This window comes from Populus euphratica, unplaced genomic scaffold, assembly GCF_000495115.2.
Source record: "Populus euphratica unplaced genomic scaffold, PopEup_1.0 scaffold13.1, whole genome shotgun sequence".
NCBI classification, from domain to species: domain Eukaryota; kingdom Viridiplantae; phylum Streptophyta; class Magnoliopsida; order Malpighiales; family Salicaceae; genus Populus; species Populus euphratica.
In genome coordinates, this window is record NW_011499872.1 from 671,688 (window position 1) to 686,646 (window position 14,959).

At 35.1% G+C, this 14,959-nt stretch overlaps 2 protein-coding genes across 3 annotated transcripts; both read right to left on the reverse strand.

Moving 5' to 3' along the window:
• Nucleotides 1-931: 931 nt before the first annotated feature.
• On the reverse strand, nucleotides 932-6,207 carry LOC105127504 (2-oxoglutarate dehydrogenase, mitochondrial-like). Of its 2 annotated transcripts, none has more exons than XM_011028835.1 (9): nucleotides 6,054-6,207; nucleotides 3,918-5,585; nucleotides 3,530-3,756; nucleotides 3,111-3,443; nucleotides 2,637-2,883; nucleotides 2,199-2,327; nucleotides 1,901-2,116; nucleotides 1,678-1,801; nucleotides 932-1,407 (listed from the first exon to the last, which is right to left on the reverse strand). In XM_011028835.1, the coding sequence occupies exons 2-9, from the start codon at nucleotides 5,466-5,468 to the stop codon at nucleotides 1,169-1,171; spliced, it is 3,066 nt and encodes a 1,021-aa protein (XP_011027137.1). In that variant the 5' UTR covers nucleotides 5,469-5,585; nucleotides 6,054-6,207; the 3' UTR covers nucleotides 932-1,168. The 2 variants fall into 2 exon arrangements, with proteins under 2 accessions (XP_011027137.1, XP_011027138.1); XM_011028836.1 differs by lacking the exon at nucleotides 6,054-6,207 and adding an exon at nucleotides 5,949-6,025.
• A 2,337-nt stretch (nucleotides 6,208-8,544) lies between these two features.
• On the reverse strand, nucleotides 8,545-13,622 carry LOC105127505 (ras-related protein RABE1c-like). Its single transcript, XM_011028837.1, has 8 exons — nucleotides 13,357-13,622; nucleotides 11,011-11,083; nucleotides 10,504-10,604; nucleotides 9,994-10,059; nucleotides 9,530-9,627; nucleotides 9,241-9,303; nucleotides 9,066-9,158; nucleotides 8,545-8,924 (listed from the first exon to the last, which is right to left on the reverse strand). The coding sequence occupies exons 1-8, from the start codon at nucleotides 13,427-13,429 to the stop codon at nucleotides 8,841-8,843; spliced, it is 651 nt and encodes a 216-aa protein (XP_011027139.1). The 5' UTR covers nucleotides 13,430-13,622; the 3' UTR covers nucleotides 8,545-8,840.
• Between the last annotated feature and the right edge of the window lie 1,337 nt (nucleotides 13,623-14,959).

Here is a 14,959-nt window from a genome sequence, read left to right on the forward strand (position 1 = left end):
AAATAACATATTGGGATTGATTGATACAATTAAAAAAAAATAACATATTGGGATTGATTGATGAAATTAAAAATAAATTAAAAATAAAAAAACAAGAATGAAAATTAAAAATAAAAACCAAGATTAAAATCTCAATAAATAAAAAAATAACTCTTAAATTTTATATGTACAATATGAATTTTACAGGGAAGAAAAAAGAAAAAATATATAATTAATGTCTCATTGTCACGCCAGTGCTATCATGCATTGTCTTAATAAAAAAAAAAATATCGTAACGCTTTCAATAACATCATGGAAGTAAGTTTTTAGCTACCAAGAAGCACCACAAATACTACTTGAAAGGCAAGACCACCTCCACATGTTGGCGCATGCACCATATCAACTATTTTTTTGTTTGAATTATAATTTATATTTATTTAAATGTTAAATTATCTCTAAATCATCTTGATAATAACAAATATATATATATATGAAAATAAAAAAAGCTATTTTTTTTCCTTTGAAAGGTAATCGAGTAAATTATCGTCAATTAATTTAATAATAAACAATGCGCCTTAAAAAGAAAAATTCACTGTCCTAGTCCTTAATATCCAGAATAATTTTCTATAAAAAAGGCAAAACTGTTAATACAATATCATTGAATCTGGATTATCAGTGTTTTTCCAAGGGTTTTAGCTCTTGTTAATTCAAGAGTCATCTGCAACCAGGTAACTTTTAGTCCAATAACAGATGGTAAAATGATCATAATGGATGATGCAAGAGAGGTTAAAACGAGTTCGGACGCCTCTGCACTGGAACAAACACATGTACCGATTAGGGAATCGATATTCGCCTAACGTGTCTCTCCAATGCATTTCATGGTAAGAACACGTGAATACCCAATAAAAAAAAATAGCAGAACACCCATGTTACTGTGAATCGTGCGGCAATAAAGACGAGCATTTCCTTCCGCGTTATTGAAGACAGTATCTCGAAATGCAGCTCAGCTTGGGTGTAAAGCAACCCAAGGTCCCTTGACTAGAAGTTTTGAAGGAAAGGGGGGGAAAAGATGAACAAGCATCATAAACAAGGCAAGATATAAATGGTATCAAAACTTCACAACATATTTTTAATGTATAAATGTTTGATTGTTGTTCTTAGACTTTATACTCAACAATTCGCAAGAGCTTCAGTTAGGAAACTTTATTGGTTCAGGCTGCATGGCCATTTGCACAAGTTCAGTCTGTTCCTTCACATGCACCTGGTAGAAACCAGTGGCTGATGCAGCAGATGGCCCCCGTCCCACATACTTGATGTCATCCACGGTTCCTCTTTCCAGTGCTTTCATGGCAGTGGAAAGTCGTGGAGCAATGTAATTGTATGCGCCCATGTTCATTGGCTCTTCCTGGCACCAAACAATCTCCGCATCTAAAAGAAACGCAGACAAAAAAGAGTCGGGATGTAGTTACTCGTGATGTCAAAAGATAGGAAGCTCAGTAAAAGAGAGAGAAGAAATTCAAGTGTAGCCACCCCGAATATGAAACCACGCCCAACAACAATCTCCCCAAAGAATTAATGTTTGAATTTTATAAGAAACTGATAAGATATTTCAATCTAATGTGCAGTAACTAAATCTCATACATTTGGGTCTCTAGAAGACTAGACAACCCATTACACCATGAAGGTAAAAAGACTTACTTGGATATCGCTTAAGCTCACGCTGAATGAGATCATACGGGAATGGGCATAGCTGCTCCACCCTACAAATTGCAATGTCCTTTGCCTCAACCTTTCCACGCACTTCATCAAGCTCATAATAAATCTGCAAGCAAGGATTTCAAATGTCATAACTAATATCCTCTAGGTCTGCATAAAAAAACAGAATTCAGAACAAGCAACAACCAGAAGCCGCGTATCACACCTTTCCAGAGCAAAGAACCAGGCGCCTGATACCCTCCTCAAGGTCTGAGTGGTCATTCCGATCCTTTATGAGACGTTTAAATCTGGTCCCCTGTTTGTCAAAACCAGGATGGCCTTGTACATCATCAAACTCTGAGAGATTTGATTTGCACTCCTTGTGACGAAGTAGGTTTTTGGGAGCTATCACGACGAGGGGCTTACGGAAATCTCTGTGTATCTGTGAAATGAAACAATAGCACATGAGAAATTGCAGACAGCTGTCAGGATGGTGGAAAGGGATTTATAACAGTTGCCCTCACCTGACGGCGCAAAACATGGAAGTAATTGGCAGGGGTTGTAACATTCACAACCTGCCAATTGCATTCTTGGATTTGCTTGCGAAGAGTTGGTTCCATCTCAGGTATAACATAAGGATTGTCATCACTCATCTACAATAAGATTCAAATAGACATCAGTAAGGACTATGTTCGTATAAACCAGGACAAATGAAGAAGACACGCATTTGAGATTGTATAACAAAAGATTATGATAATTTAGGGAAAAATATTTTGAAATATGAAATTTCCTTCAATGTTGTGAATAATCTGTAAGAAAACTTTTGCTATGCTAGTTGGTATTTAAAACTTGTGCTATTTGTTATTTGTTGTGAATAATCTGTAATAAACTTCCTGGAGTAAGAAGCCATATAGTCGAATGCAAGTGAAAGAAAAGGGGATAAAAGTCTTTGTTGTGAATACCTGAAGGAATCGTTCCAACCGTGCACTAGAATGTTCAGGGCCCTGGCCATCATATCCATGAGGAAGAAGCAAAACAAGACCAGTTTGTCTCAGCCATTTTGATTCACCACTGCTCAGGAACTGGTCAAATATCACTTGAGCCCCATTAGCAAAGTCACCAAATTGAGCTTCCCAAATTACCAAAGAATTTGGACTTTCCATCGAGTAACCCAATTCAAATCCAAGAACACCGAACTCTGAAAGAGAGCTGTGCACGAGACAGAACTGCTATTAGTTAAATGAAAGTCCAGGATACAGCACCAACTCAGCGAGAGAAATACTGTCTCATTAATCACATAGTGCAGACTCTTAAGTTACCACAAGCAAGTCTTTGGCAACAAAATATATCTATTTAATTTAAGGGATTCTTGAGGCATTTTCTGCCCAGAAAAAGTTCAAGGCAAGAAAGGAAGATGGAAATATTTGGTATATTACCTATTGCTGACAGTAAACATCTCTTCATTTTGGTTCATGACTACATGATCCAAGGGGCAGTACTTCTCCCCAGTTTCCTGATCATGAACCACTGAATGACGGTGACTGAATGTACCTCTTTCAACATCCTGACCACTCAATCGAACATGGTTGCCTTCTACTAGAAGTGTGGCAAAAGCAAGAGCCTCTCCAACAGCCCAATCAATTCCCTCCCCTGTTTCAATCATTTGTAGACGTTGCTCATAGACCTTCTTTACAGCTCTGTGAGGCTTAAAATTTTCTGGGAAGGTGGTAATTGCTTTGCCTACATTCTTCAAGATCTCAGGTTTTACTCTGCATAACAGCATGAAGATTTCAATATAAAAATGCAAAAAACAAGGCAACCAACAAAATCTAGAACTAGTCAGTTGCCAGCATACCCAGTGTTTCTGACACGTGAAAGCTGTTCAGGTGACTTAAACCCAGTCCAATGAGATGAAAGCCAATCTCTTCTTTTAGGAACATAATCTTTGCTTGCCATGAATTCTTCATTGAGGATTGAAAGGACCTTCTCCTGTATCCTGCTAATATCTTCTTCGGTCACCTGCCCAGATTCTAAGAGTTTCTTTTTATAGATCTCCAGTGCTGATGGATGATTCCGAATAACCTGGTAGATCCCCAATCAGAAATGTCAAAAGTCTGATTGACAAATCTCAAGAGAGAAGTTGAATGGGTAGTACCAACAGAAAATAGGATTATATTGCCACAACAACAATGATAAACATAATGCAAAGTAACATATATATATATATACACACACACGCTAACCTGATACATTTTGGGTTGGGTGAAAGATGGTTCATCGATCTCATTGTGCCCAAAACGACGATAGCACCCTAAACCACCCACAACATCCGAATGGAAAGTCTGGCGCCACGCAGCTGCAAGTTCGCACACAGAAACACCTGCCTCCATATCATCTCCATTTACATGGAAAATAGGTGCATTCAATGCCTTGGCAACATCAGTGCAATACTGTGAAGATCTTCCTGCCCTAGGATCAGTTGTGAAAGCGACTTGGTTGTTCACCACAATATGTATGGTCCCACCAGTTGTATAGTTTGGCAGTGCACTAAGATGTAGAGTTTCATATACTACACCTTGTCCAGCGAAGCTACCATCGCCGTGAATCAATATTCCCATGTTCTTAGTCCTGTCAGAATCATTGGAGTAATATTGCTTTGCTCTAGTTTTTCCAACAACGACAGGGTCCACAGCTTCTAGATGACTAGGATTTGCAACCAAAGATAGATGGATTCTCTTTCCACCTCTTGTTGGACGGTCATAAGAAGTTCCCAAGTGATACTTGACATCACCAGTTCCAGTGTAGAGCCCAACTTCATCTACAGGTTTTGTGCCACCACTAAACTCACTAAATATTTGACGGAGTGGTTTCCGAACCACATTACCCAGTACATTCAATCTTCCTCTGTGAGGCATTCCAATAACTATGCTCTCAACCCCAAGATCAGCTGACCTATCAAACATCTCCTTCATTCCAGGAATCAAAGTCTCTCCACCTTCAAGTCCAAACCTCTTAGCTGCCGTCCACTTACTGGCCAAGAAGTTCTCAAATTGTGTACTCCATATTAACCTATCAAGAATAACTTCATGCCTCTGACGATTGTACTGCATAGGTGTTGGGGTTTCAATCTTGTCTCTCAACCAGTTGCATTTTTCACGATCTGCAATGTGCATGTACTCATACCCAATGCTCCCACAATAAGCCTGCTCAAGCCTGGTCAATATGGATCTAAGAGTCTGCACTGGACGGTTTTCGGACAAAAATCCAGCCATCCTCCACACTCCCAGAAAGAATTCTCTATCAAGATCAGCTTCTGTGAAACCATATAGAGCAGGGTCTAAATCATCCGGGATTTCTCTTTCTTCCAGCCCCAATGGATCCAGCTTGGCTTTCATGTGACCATTAACCTGGTAAGCCCTGACAAGCAGCAGCAACCGCATACTCTCCTGAATAGTCTGGCCTGAAATTCCGGGAGAAGTAGCAGCCTGGCCCACAAAATTCCTAAAGAAATTATCCCACGACTCATCCACGCTATTTGGATCAGCTTCCCATGCTCGCTGAAGCTCCTCTAAATAAACACTACTGGTCCCATCTAAGAAGTTATCAGTTAGCTTAGAGAGGGGCACAGGACGGGGTACAGGGGCAGCTTGGGCCTTTGACTTAAAGACTGTTGAATGAAAGTATCTATTCTGAGGGGGTATAACCCGTGATCTCATTGCATATGATCCACCCTGAGATAAAGTCCTCCTGATAGCAAGCTTTGCTACACCAGAACCCACTCTAAACCATGCCATAGCTGTCAGTCCACACAAACCCAATACCACCAATTCTTCAAAGACTGTATACTATATACCTCCCAGGCTCAAAAATCAATCATAAAAAACATGTACTTCTGCCTTATTGAAGAACACCTGTTAAACAAAGAAACAAAGAAATTAAAGCATTATTATCAAACAGTAGCACTTAACCACTTTAACAACTGAAAAATAACGGCACTGGACGCTGAAAAAAACATAAATAACAGTGATTAAATCCTCTATTAAATCTGGCTTTCAAATAGGAATAAATAAATTGACTAATAAAATAAGGTGAAGCAAAAATTATATCAGACAATAGTGCTTGATCACTCAGCAATTGAACAAAAAGACTGGATTCAATCAAAGTCAATGAATTCTCAAACATTTTCGATTCAGGTAAAAAAACGCAGGTTACAGATTAATCATAACATTACAAGAAAAGGATATAACATCTGCATAGCACTGTCAAAAACATACAGAATAAGCACGATTTGAGCTCGAGGGCTGTAGATTTGAAGGGAAACATTGTGAGGGGAAAAAGCGAGAGAGAGAAATGCGTTTGGACAGAAATAAAATGCGTACCGGAGAGAAAGGGATGGCAACCTGACAAAACCCTAGCGCCGTGAAAAAACGATTATGCTGTCTTCAATCCAACGACGGTGGGCTCTCGTTTTGTTTCTTTCCCAGTACCCTCGAAGCGGATTATTATTGTTGTTGTTTTTGTTAATTCTTTATTATTTGTTTCCATTGATTATTCGCTATTTCCTTATTTATTCATTGCTCTGTTTTTGACTGCGTGATGTGATATAAGTTCGCCTTGGGGTCAGGCCCATGAAAACCCAGCAGAGTTTTCAGGACATTTTGTGCTGTTGACCTGGCTTTTCAAGTTGCAAGTTGGTATCACATTTTCACTTTATTTATCTTTAAAAAATATTAAATTAATATTTTATTTGATTAAATATAAAAAAATATTTTAATATATTTTTTAAGTAAAAATATTTTTAAAACGCTACACTATACTAGCACTAGGTCAACACATTTCTCTATTTGTTTACATTATTCATTCTCCTTTATTTTTTAACTTTGTCCCTACGAATTATTTAGACGTTGCCATGTTGAAATATTTTTTTATTAATTTTTTGTTTTATATAAATGGATTAAATATAAATATTAATATATTTTTTATTATATTTCTAATTTTTTTAATTGTTTAGTATTTTATTTTTAATCACTAGTATGTTAATCACTATTATTTTTTATATAAAATTCATAACAAAATACATATTAATTTACCAAAACTCATTTTAATTTATATTTATATGCATATAATATTATACAGCATATAATATAATATTATACATAAACATATTAATTTAACATACCCATAAATTATTATATTATTAAGAAATAAAACTAAAATTAAACAATGAAATAAATATAAAAAATAAATAAAACTCACCTAAAATATTAAGTATAAAGTATAAAAAGTTACTTACTTAATTAATTAATAGTTTAAATTTTTTAGAAAAATTATAAAAAAAAGATGTAAGAAAAATAATTCAAAAAAACTTATTAAATCATTATATTAAAATTTTAATATAAAAAAATTAAGGGGACAATTGCCCTTTTAATTTCCATTGTGACTCAGCCACTAATAATAATGATGTTTTAAATTGCATTTGAGTGTTTTATAATAAACATTATAGATAAAAAAATGTATTTAGTTTGAGAAATGAAAATTAAGTTATAAAATAAATTTAATCTGAAATAATTTTAAAATAATCTTTCTTTTATTTTCAAAACATCAAATAAATGGGGTTTTTATTGATTAATCGAAAGTCAACAAGCCAGGCATACGGTACGCCTGCCTAGGTCGAAGTATGTAATAATAAGAAAATGCACCGACTCTCTGGGACAGGTTGGATAAACCCACAATCTGCATATTGCCATGCCCAGGTAGTTGAAGATGGGTATACGCAAAAATTATTTGAATATACTGACCTGACATGGTCGAATGTATAGAGAATTTTTTTTGATTTAATAGATAATAAATAGAGTATAACCTAACTTGAAATTGAAATCCTTCCGAATATAACCCAGAATATATATTTATATTATATAAATATAATTGTAAAATATTTAAATTTTTTTATATACAATATAATACATGCATACCTCAATATTGCCATAAAACAAAAATAATATTTATATATTTTATTATTTAATATATAAAAAATATTTATATATTTTATTATTTAATATATACACACACACACACATTCTTTAAATATATATTAATTGTTTTTATATTTTATTGATTAATAAATAATAGAAGATAATAAATACTGATTAATATATGAATCTCAATTGATTATTTATAAATATTTAAATTTTCTAATCAATAATTAATATCAATAAATCTGACCCGTAAATATCATTGATAACCGTAGCTACAGAGGGACCGCAGATTCAGGGCCTCAATCAGCCCTGTGGGGGTCATTGGCCTTACCGCATGGGATACACTCTAATTAAATGCCTTCATTGGCAGTACGGCGCCTTCACAGGGCTCTCCTTTATCGGTAGCGCGGAAGTACTGCATCTTCAAAAACCAAGGTTTTGCTTAAGCATGGACGATAGAAACAAGTCAACATTCAAACGAGATGAGGTTGCATAAATGAATTACATTTTATTTTCCCAGTTACAACGCTTTATTTGCAAGGAGAAGCTCCAGCTCAAAACCTCTCAAACGTGAGTATCAATCATGGTATCCATTATCAAATATATCCAAGATGATGCAATGTCTCGGCGTTCTTCAGGGTCCCAACTCGAAATTTTTGGCCATCAATCATCCATCCCTCTCCTCTCTTGCAATAATTCAATCTTTAGGCGGACTCATACGCGGACATTCAGTACGAAACAGCCAATATGCCCAACAAGTAGCCAGCCACCGATGGCAGCAGCAAGGCAGGCTATCGCACGAATAAATGAATTACATTTTATTTTATCATCAGAGTGTTTGGGTGGGTAGCATTCAAAGAGGCGCACGCACGAAATTACAAATTCTAAAGAAACATAAGAGAACACCAGGCATCTTATAGGAGAAAAGAGCTAAATTTCAATTATCCATCTACATCAAGTCAGTCATCGAGTTGAAGCCCCAAAACGACAGGAAGGGAAAAGGAGTGATATATTATAAATTCCACATGTTGAGAGAATAAATACTGCTTTAAGCACACTAACGTTGGTATTCTGGAAAAATAACAGGGCACAAATACATGTACCCAGTACAACGTCATCAGCATTAGTCTGACACCGCAATGGGTGCCACTTGCATAACCTTCACCCTTGGTTCATATTTTGATTCTCCATTTATGATCCACAGCAAGCTGACCTTTGGGCAGCTTGGCCACCATTGGCTGCTTGATCTGGTTGGTTAATCCTGATTGTTTGAGGCTGGTACCACCAGACAAAGGGAGAAATACATCAATATTTGTGAAGAAACATAGGGACTAAAAACAATTCCCCTGTAAAATGGTACTATAAACCCATTTTCCAACTAGGGAACTAATGGAAGAAATTGAAAGCAAACGTTACCTCTGCCCTGGAATCAGTTTCTGAGATCCTTTGCTTGATATCCCTCGCAATTGAAAAGAAGACCTCCTCCACGTTCAAATTTGTCTTGGCACTCTGCAGAAAAAACTCTGGGTATAAACAGAAGATAACAGATAAAGCAGTGACGATTCCAGTCTAGAAGCATATTTGCACTTACAGTTTCAAAGAACTTGATCCCATACTCATCAGCAAGAGCTTGGCCCTTGGAAGTGGGCACAGCCTGGAGAAACACAAGAGGAAGGTCTTTCCTAATTATCATCAATGGAGTACACGCACAAACACTTAGAGGAATTGAATGAGGATCCCTAAATTATAAGACAGAGCAAGACTCCTACACACTTCTAGGGTGCAAAAGAGGGCCCATCCCATAATTAATGAACTTGCAATCCAACCCACCATGTTAATGAAACAAACATTTCCTACAGGTAGTAAAATACAGTGCATACCCTTTTGCTTTCATCCATGTCTGCTTTGTTTCCCACAAGTATCTTGTTGACATTGTCAGAAGCATGTTGTTCAATGTTGCGAATCCAGTTCCTGATATCTGATCATAAACAGAAACTAGCTCTATCAGAAATTCAAGAATATAAAACAACAAAAGAAAGACCCACAAGACGAAGGAGAAGCTCCACTATATCAAAAAGAAGATCTTCCACAAATCCACCTCAATGAAACAGTTATCAAACAATAAACAGAATTTGCTGGGTATCCACACCAAGAAACATAAAATGAGAGAAACACGTGATGAACAGAAATCAAGCAAAACACAAGAACAGATATGCTGATTACCCACACCCAAAAACAGAAAATGCAAACAACACACATTGACAATAAAACAATAGCAAGATGGATAAAATATTGAAATTTCTTCAAATCCAAAGGCTAAAGGTAAGGCAACAAGAGAATTTACTGTTGAAAGATGATTCATCAGTAACATCATACACGAGCAAAATCCCCATGGCTCCTCGGTAATAAGCTGCATAAGAATACAAGGCACTTAAGCAACTCCAGCACCATCAAGAGATAAACAGAATTATATTCAATGAACTGACATAAGCCTCCAAAGTCGGGCCTCTCCATCATGTATGCAAGTTAATACATGTATTTCACCAATAACTGCCTCGTGAGACTTGCAAAATTTCCTATGTTCAATATCAACCTGATGGAATCATCCTAACTATCTAGGATTCTACATTTTTAACTCGGGAGTTTCCACTTTGCCCTTTTTTCTCTCCAACAGGTTTTTTTACTCAGGTTTTATAAGTCACTCGACAGCCTCCAGGCTCAAAGTGCAGAGTCATGATGCAGTCTACCATCCCCACCATCATATGATACACTCAAATCAGGCAAGGATCGTTGCATCTATGAAAAATGCCATAAATTTTACAATAGAGAGAATATGTAAATGCAAAACAGATACCTGTTGTGATAGTTCGGAAACGCTCCTGGCCTGCTGTATCCCAAATTTGCAATTTAATCCGTCTACCATCAAGCTCGATGGTTCTTATCTTAAAATCAATGCTGTTGAAGAAAAGTACAGATAAAGGATAAGATAAATGCTTAACAAACAGAATCAAAATGAAGTTTCTAGCCATCAGCACATCATGATTGGGCACTTATGCCAACAAATTTGCATCTATATCCAGATCCTCCGCTAAGGAAATTGTCTGGAATGGTTATGAACACAGCCAAAAGTGGGAAGTTAATTTTTCAGCTTCATTTGCATCACTACACTTTAAGTTTTCCTCAGACAAAATGAAATTAACTGGTGAATTGAAATCCAGTAACCCTCGATTCTTCCATTGTAAATTACATGAGCAGTCCCATAGTGCTTCTTATCATTAACCTAAATCTCTAAATTTACATGTCCAGAGATGGTAAAATATTTTCACAATATAAAAATAGCAGAGTTCTCAGGAACGCAAACCCAATAGTGGTAATGAAACTGGTTGTGAAGGAACCATCAGAAAAACGCAAAAGCAGACAACTCTTCCCCACACCTACAAAGACAATGACAAGAACTGGGATGTCAATTAATCACAAGAGAGAGAAAAACAAAACAAGGCATGGTATGTAGATCAGCCCGTAATGCTGGGATTAAATTCCCCCAGAACTCACATAGATTCGCATTACTTTTAAAGTCAGATGGAAACAGACAGGAAATGAGAGCTCCCAGCAAATACTAATGTAAAATATTAGGTTTAACTTTAAAACAAATCCAATCAAAAATCAGTATCACTGGTCAAAATAAAAAAAGCGGGGTGAAGGACATTTTGGGGACATTTGATAAGTTCAAGAGTGAAAATGAGATATTACATTTTAAATGAACTAAATCACTCTGCTTTTTGTGCTATTAAGACTCTGTTACAAGTAGATTCAACTTGAAATAAAATTAAAATATAAATTCCACTTGGGATTGCAAAGAAATCCTATTTCCATTCCATTCTCAATACTTGGAGATCCAAATGCATGCGCCCTTGCTATTCTAAAGAAACAAGAAAGACAAAGGGTACTTATACAAACTAACCTGTGATGCACTTAACGTAATTCAAGTCATTCAAATTAGAAAGAATCATAATTTACCAAAAACTACTGAATGACAACTCAAGTATGTCTAAGTTTGTTGTCTTTAATCTTCAAATACTAGCATCTACCAATTTCTCCGGGTAATCAGCATAAATGACTCTAAGTTAGGAAGACAAATCAACCAGGCAGCTGGCTACTATACAGAGACAGTCAGAGTTACTGCTTTGTTTCTTTTACATACCAAACTCAATTCCAAAGACCACGTTTTGGTAAACAAAAAAAAAATCTACCATATCAGTTACATGCATGCCTGGGGTTATCTGCAGCTTCTCTTTTGGGAAAACTTGCCCGCAAACACAGATAGGAGCTCATTTACAGGTCCACATCTTCTCTCCCGACGAAGCAGAAAAACCACAGACCATCTAGGATTCATTACCACAAAGAAATCTCCTTCTCCCTGAACATTTCTTTTATTAGTATTATTAACTTTAAGACACTTATCACCTGGTTTTTTTTATGGTTTCCATGGCACCAAAAAATTCAACTGTGATCCGACAACTGGCCATTAGATCATGTTGAACTTGAATTTATCTGTTTTTCTTTTTATTTTTGTATGAATTTGCATTTGCAAATGCAAGTTCAAACAACGATTCTGCGTGCTCCAAACAGAGAGCACCATCTCTAGCTACATGAAAGTGTCTCTTCAGAAAGGCCAACTCTTAGAAAATGTAAAAGTCTTGGCTTGCAGTTACAATGGTGCATGTATGGGTCTGGATTGCTACTATTTCCTGCAAAAAGTCTAGAGGATAGGGGTATCTTTATAATCCCTCGCTCAAAACCCCATTTTGATGGGGGGAAATGAAGCAGATAAACCAAGTCAAAATGCTGGATCAAATTATTGGCAAGTTAAAACATTGTTTTTAACCCTCGTTGTGACACAAATGCTCCATTCCAGCATCGCCTGATCTAAAACATGTAACCAATCTAAATAAATAAATAATCAAAACTGCCTGGACACAGTATGCTCATACTTCAAAGCATGAAAGGAAAACCTGTGACTTAAAATTTAGAAAGGATGATGACAGTGCAGACAAAGAAGCTTCCAGGTTCTCCAAGCATATGCACAGACATTGTAAATGACAACTGAAATAAAATAACATTGTCATCCAAATATATGTATGGAGCCTTGATGCTTTCATAAAGTTTCTGTCATGCCACGCACATCCAGTTAAGACGAACAGCCACATGCTCTGTGACCGATTTAAACACTACATTAAGGGTCCTGCTTACCGAAATTCAATTCACTACCCACGCAAACACAAGTTTTATGGTACTCAGGCAAATATTAAAAAGAAAAACCCATCACTTGTCAATTTCATGCATGCAATCAAACAGCAATGTGAGTGCTATGTACAGCTATAAACATGACCAGTGCCGTCTTTTGATGCAAATGCTTATTAAAAACCGATCCCCACAGCACCAGATCATAAACAAACACCAATTAAGCAAACCCTCAAATGGTTACACCCATACAGATCAACATTCATTGAATCCAACACAAAATCAAAAACACCACACGAAACCAAAAAATAACATTTGTCAAGACCTTTTAAAAAATAAAACTTAGATCACCGAATCACATTCCAAATAAAAACCCAGTGGGGGGGGGGGCTTTCCAATCCAACAAATCAAAACCAAAACCCACAAATAAAAAAACCAAAATAGTAGAGAGAAAGGAAAAACTAACCGCTGTCACCAATCAAGAGAAGCTTAATCAAGTAATCATAATCAGCACGAGCCCTTGCTGGTGGTGCAGCCATCTTCTGTTTTCCTCTTTGAATTCCAAAAAATAAGAATAAGAATCCCTTGCAGATGAAACAAAAACAGGATCAAAAAATCGAAAGCGGAGAGAGAAAGAGAGTGCCTTTTTAGGTTAGCAAATGAAGGGAAATAGAGACTGTCTGACTCGTTTGGGACTTTTTGTATCTCTCCGCGTGTATTCCGTTTCCAATTTTCTACAGTTGTATTCTGCCAATGACAGTTAACGTGGACTTTTTATAAGGAGGACTTGGCTGTATTAGATCGTTCCTCTTTTTTGAATATTTTAATCATTATATCAGATTCAATCATGCTGTCTTCGTTGAAAAGTTTTTGCCTTCTAGTATGGTGAAATTTATTTGTTTAAAAAAATAACGTTTGTGATTAATGCAATAAATTAAAAACATGTATAATATAAACTGGTAAATTGTAAAAATAGTTCTGAATACTAGTTATAGACTAGAACAAAATATTTATCTTTCTAGTTAGGAGTAGAGATAAATACACGTGTAAATATTTTATTTTTATTTTATTTTATTTTATATAATTTTTTGGTTATTTATATTTGAAGTTTATCATGGTTATTAAATGTATATGATTTTTATTCTCATAGATGCATCATTCCATTCATATTAAACACGAAAGAAAACAATTAATGATGAATTGCAACAATATTTTTAAGACATCTTGAAACTTTAGAAGCTACCAACAAGATTAATTACTGATTTTAAAAACAGTTAAATGGACCGAATAAAAAATATAAGAGAAGGGATGTTGATTAAAATATAGATTTTTTTTTTTAAAAAAAAAAAAGCTAGCGTTGTTGAGCTTTAAAGGAAGACCAGCACTTATTATCTAAAATCAAAATATTTAGATATTTTGTATCCTCATTGGAATCACTAGCAATAACTAATTTTTTTATTCTTTTAAATTTGGCGGCCCTCTCTCTCTTTTCTAACGAAAAAAAAACTAAACAAGTAAAAAAAAACTTTAATATTAAAATTTAATTTATAAAAACTAAAAGTATTGGTAATTCATAAACCAAAAAATACAGGAATCAGAATAATTTTTTTGTATAAAATTCAAAGATATCACTTATCTTATCTTTTTTTTATTAGATTCCCTGATTTTTAATTCAATCTTCTCTTTAAAAAACATGCAATTGATCGTTAACCTAAACTTAAAATTGTTTAATTATAAAGGGAAAAAGTTCTAGAATTGAATTGATTTAAAAAAAAAAATAATTATTACTCTAATAAAGACAATGAATGATGATTTTAGCTTCTTCTTTTTTTACTATAAAGTATAAAAGGTATTTAGAAATGTGGGCTAATTTATATTTTTAAAAAAATTTTAAAAAATAATTTTTTTATATATCTTTAATCGTTTTAATACACTAATTTAAAAAAAATTATTTTAATATATTTTTAAAAATAACTACAATTACACTATTTAACATAAACTAGTTTGTGTTAATAATTATAAAATAAATAATATAATGCACAGTGCGCATGGAATTACTGTAGTTCCTT

Excerpts from the sequence above, each read along its gene's own strand:
- LOC105127504 (XM_011028835.1), bottom strand. The coding sequence starts at position 5,468 with ATGGCATGGTTTAGAGTGGGTTCTGGTGTAGCAAAGCTTGCTATCAGG. Across the intron at positions 2,328-2,636 it reads GGTTGGAACGATTCCTTCAG|ATGAGTGATGACAATCCTTA; the intron begins GTATTCACAACA and ends ATCTTATTGTAG. Across the intron at positions 1,408-1,677 it reads TGAGCTTAAGCGATATCCAA|ATGCGGAGATTGTTTGGTGC; the intron begins GTAAGTCTTTTT and ends CGTTTCTTTTAG.
- LOC105127505 (XM_011028837.1), bottom strand. The coding sequence starts at position 13,429 with ATGGCTGCACCACCAGCAAGGGCTCGTGCTGATTATGATTACTTGATT. Across the intron at positions 10,060-10,503 it reads TTTCCGAACTATCACAACAG|CTTATTACCGAGGAGCCATG; the intron begins GTATCTGTTTTG and ends ATTCTTATGCAG. Across the intron at positions 9,304-9,529 it reads ACATGGATGAAAGCAAAAGG|GCTGTGCCCACTTCCAAGGG; the intron begins GTATGCACTGTA and ends GTGTTTCTCCAG.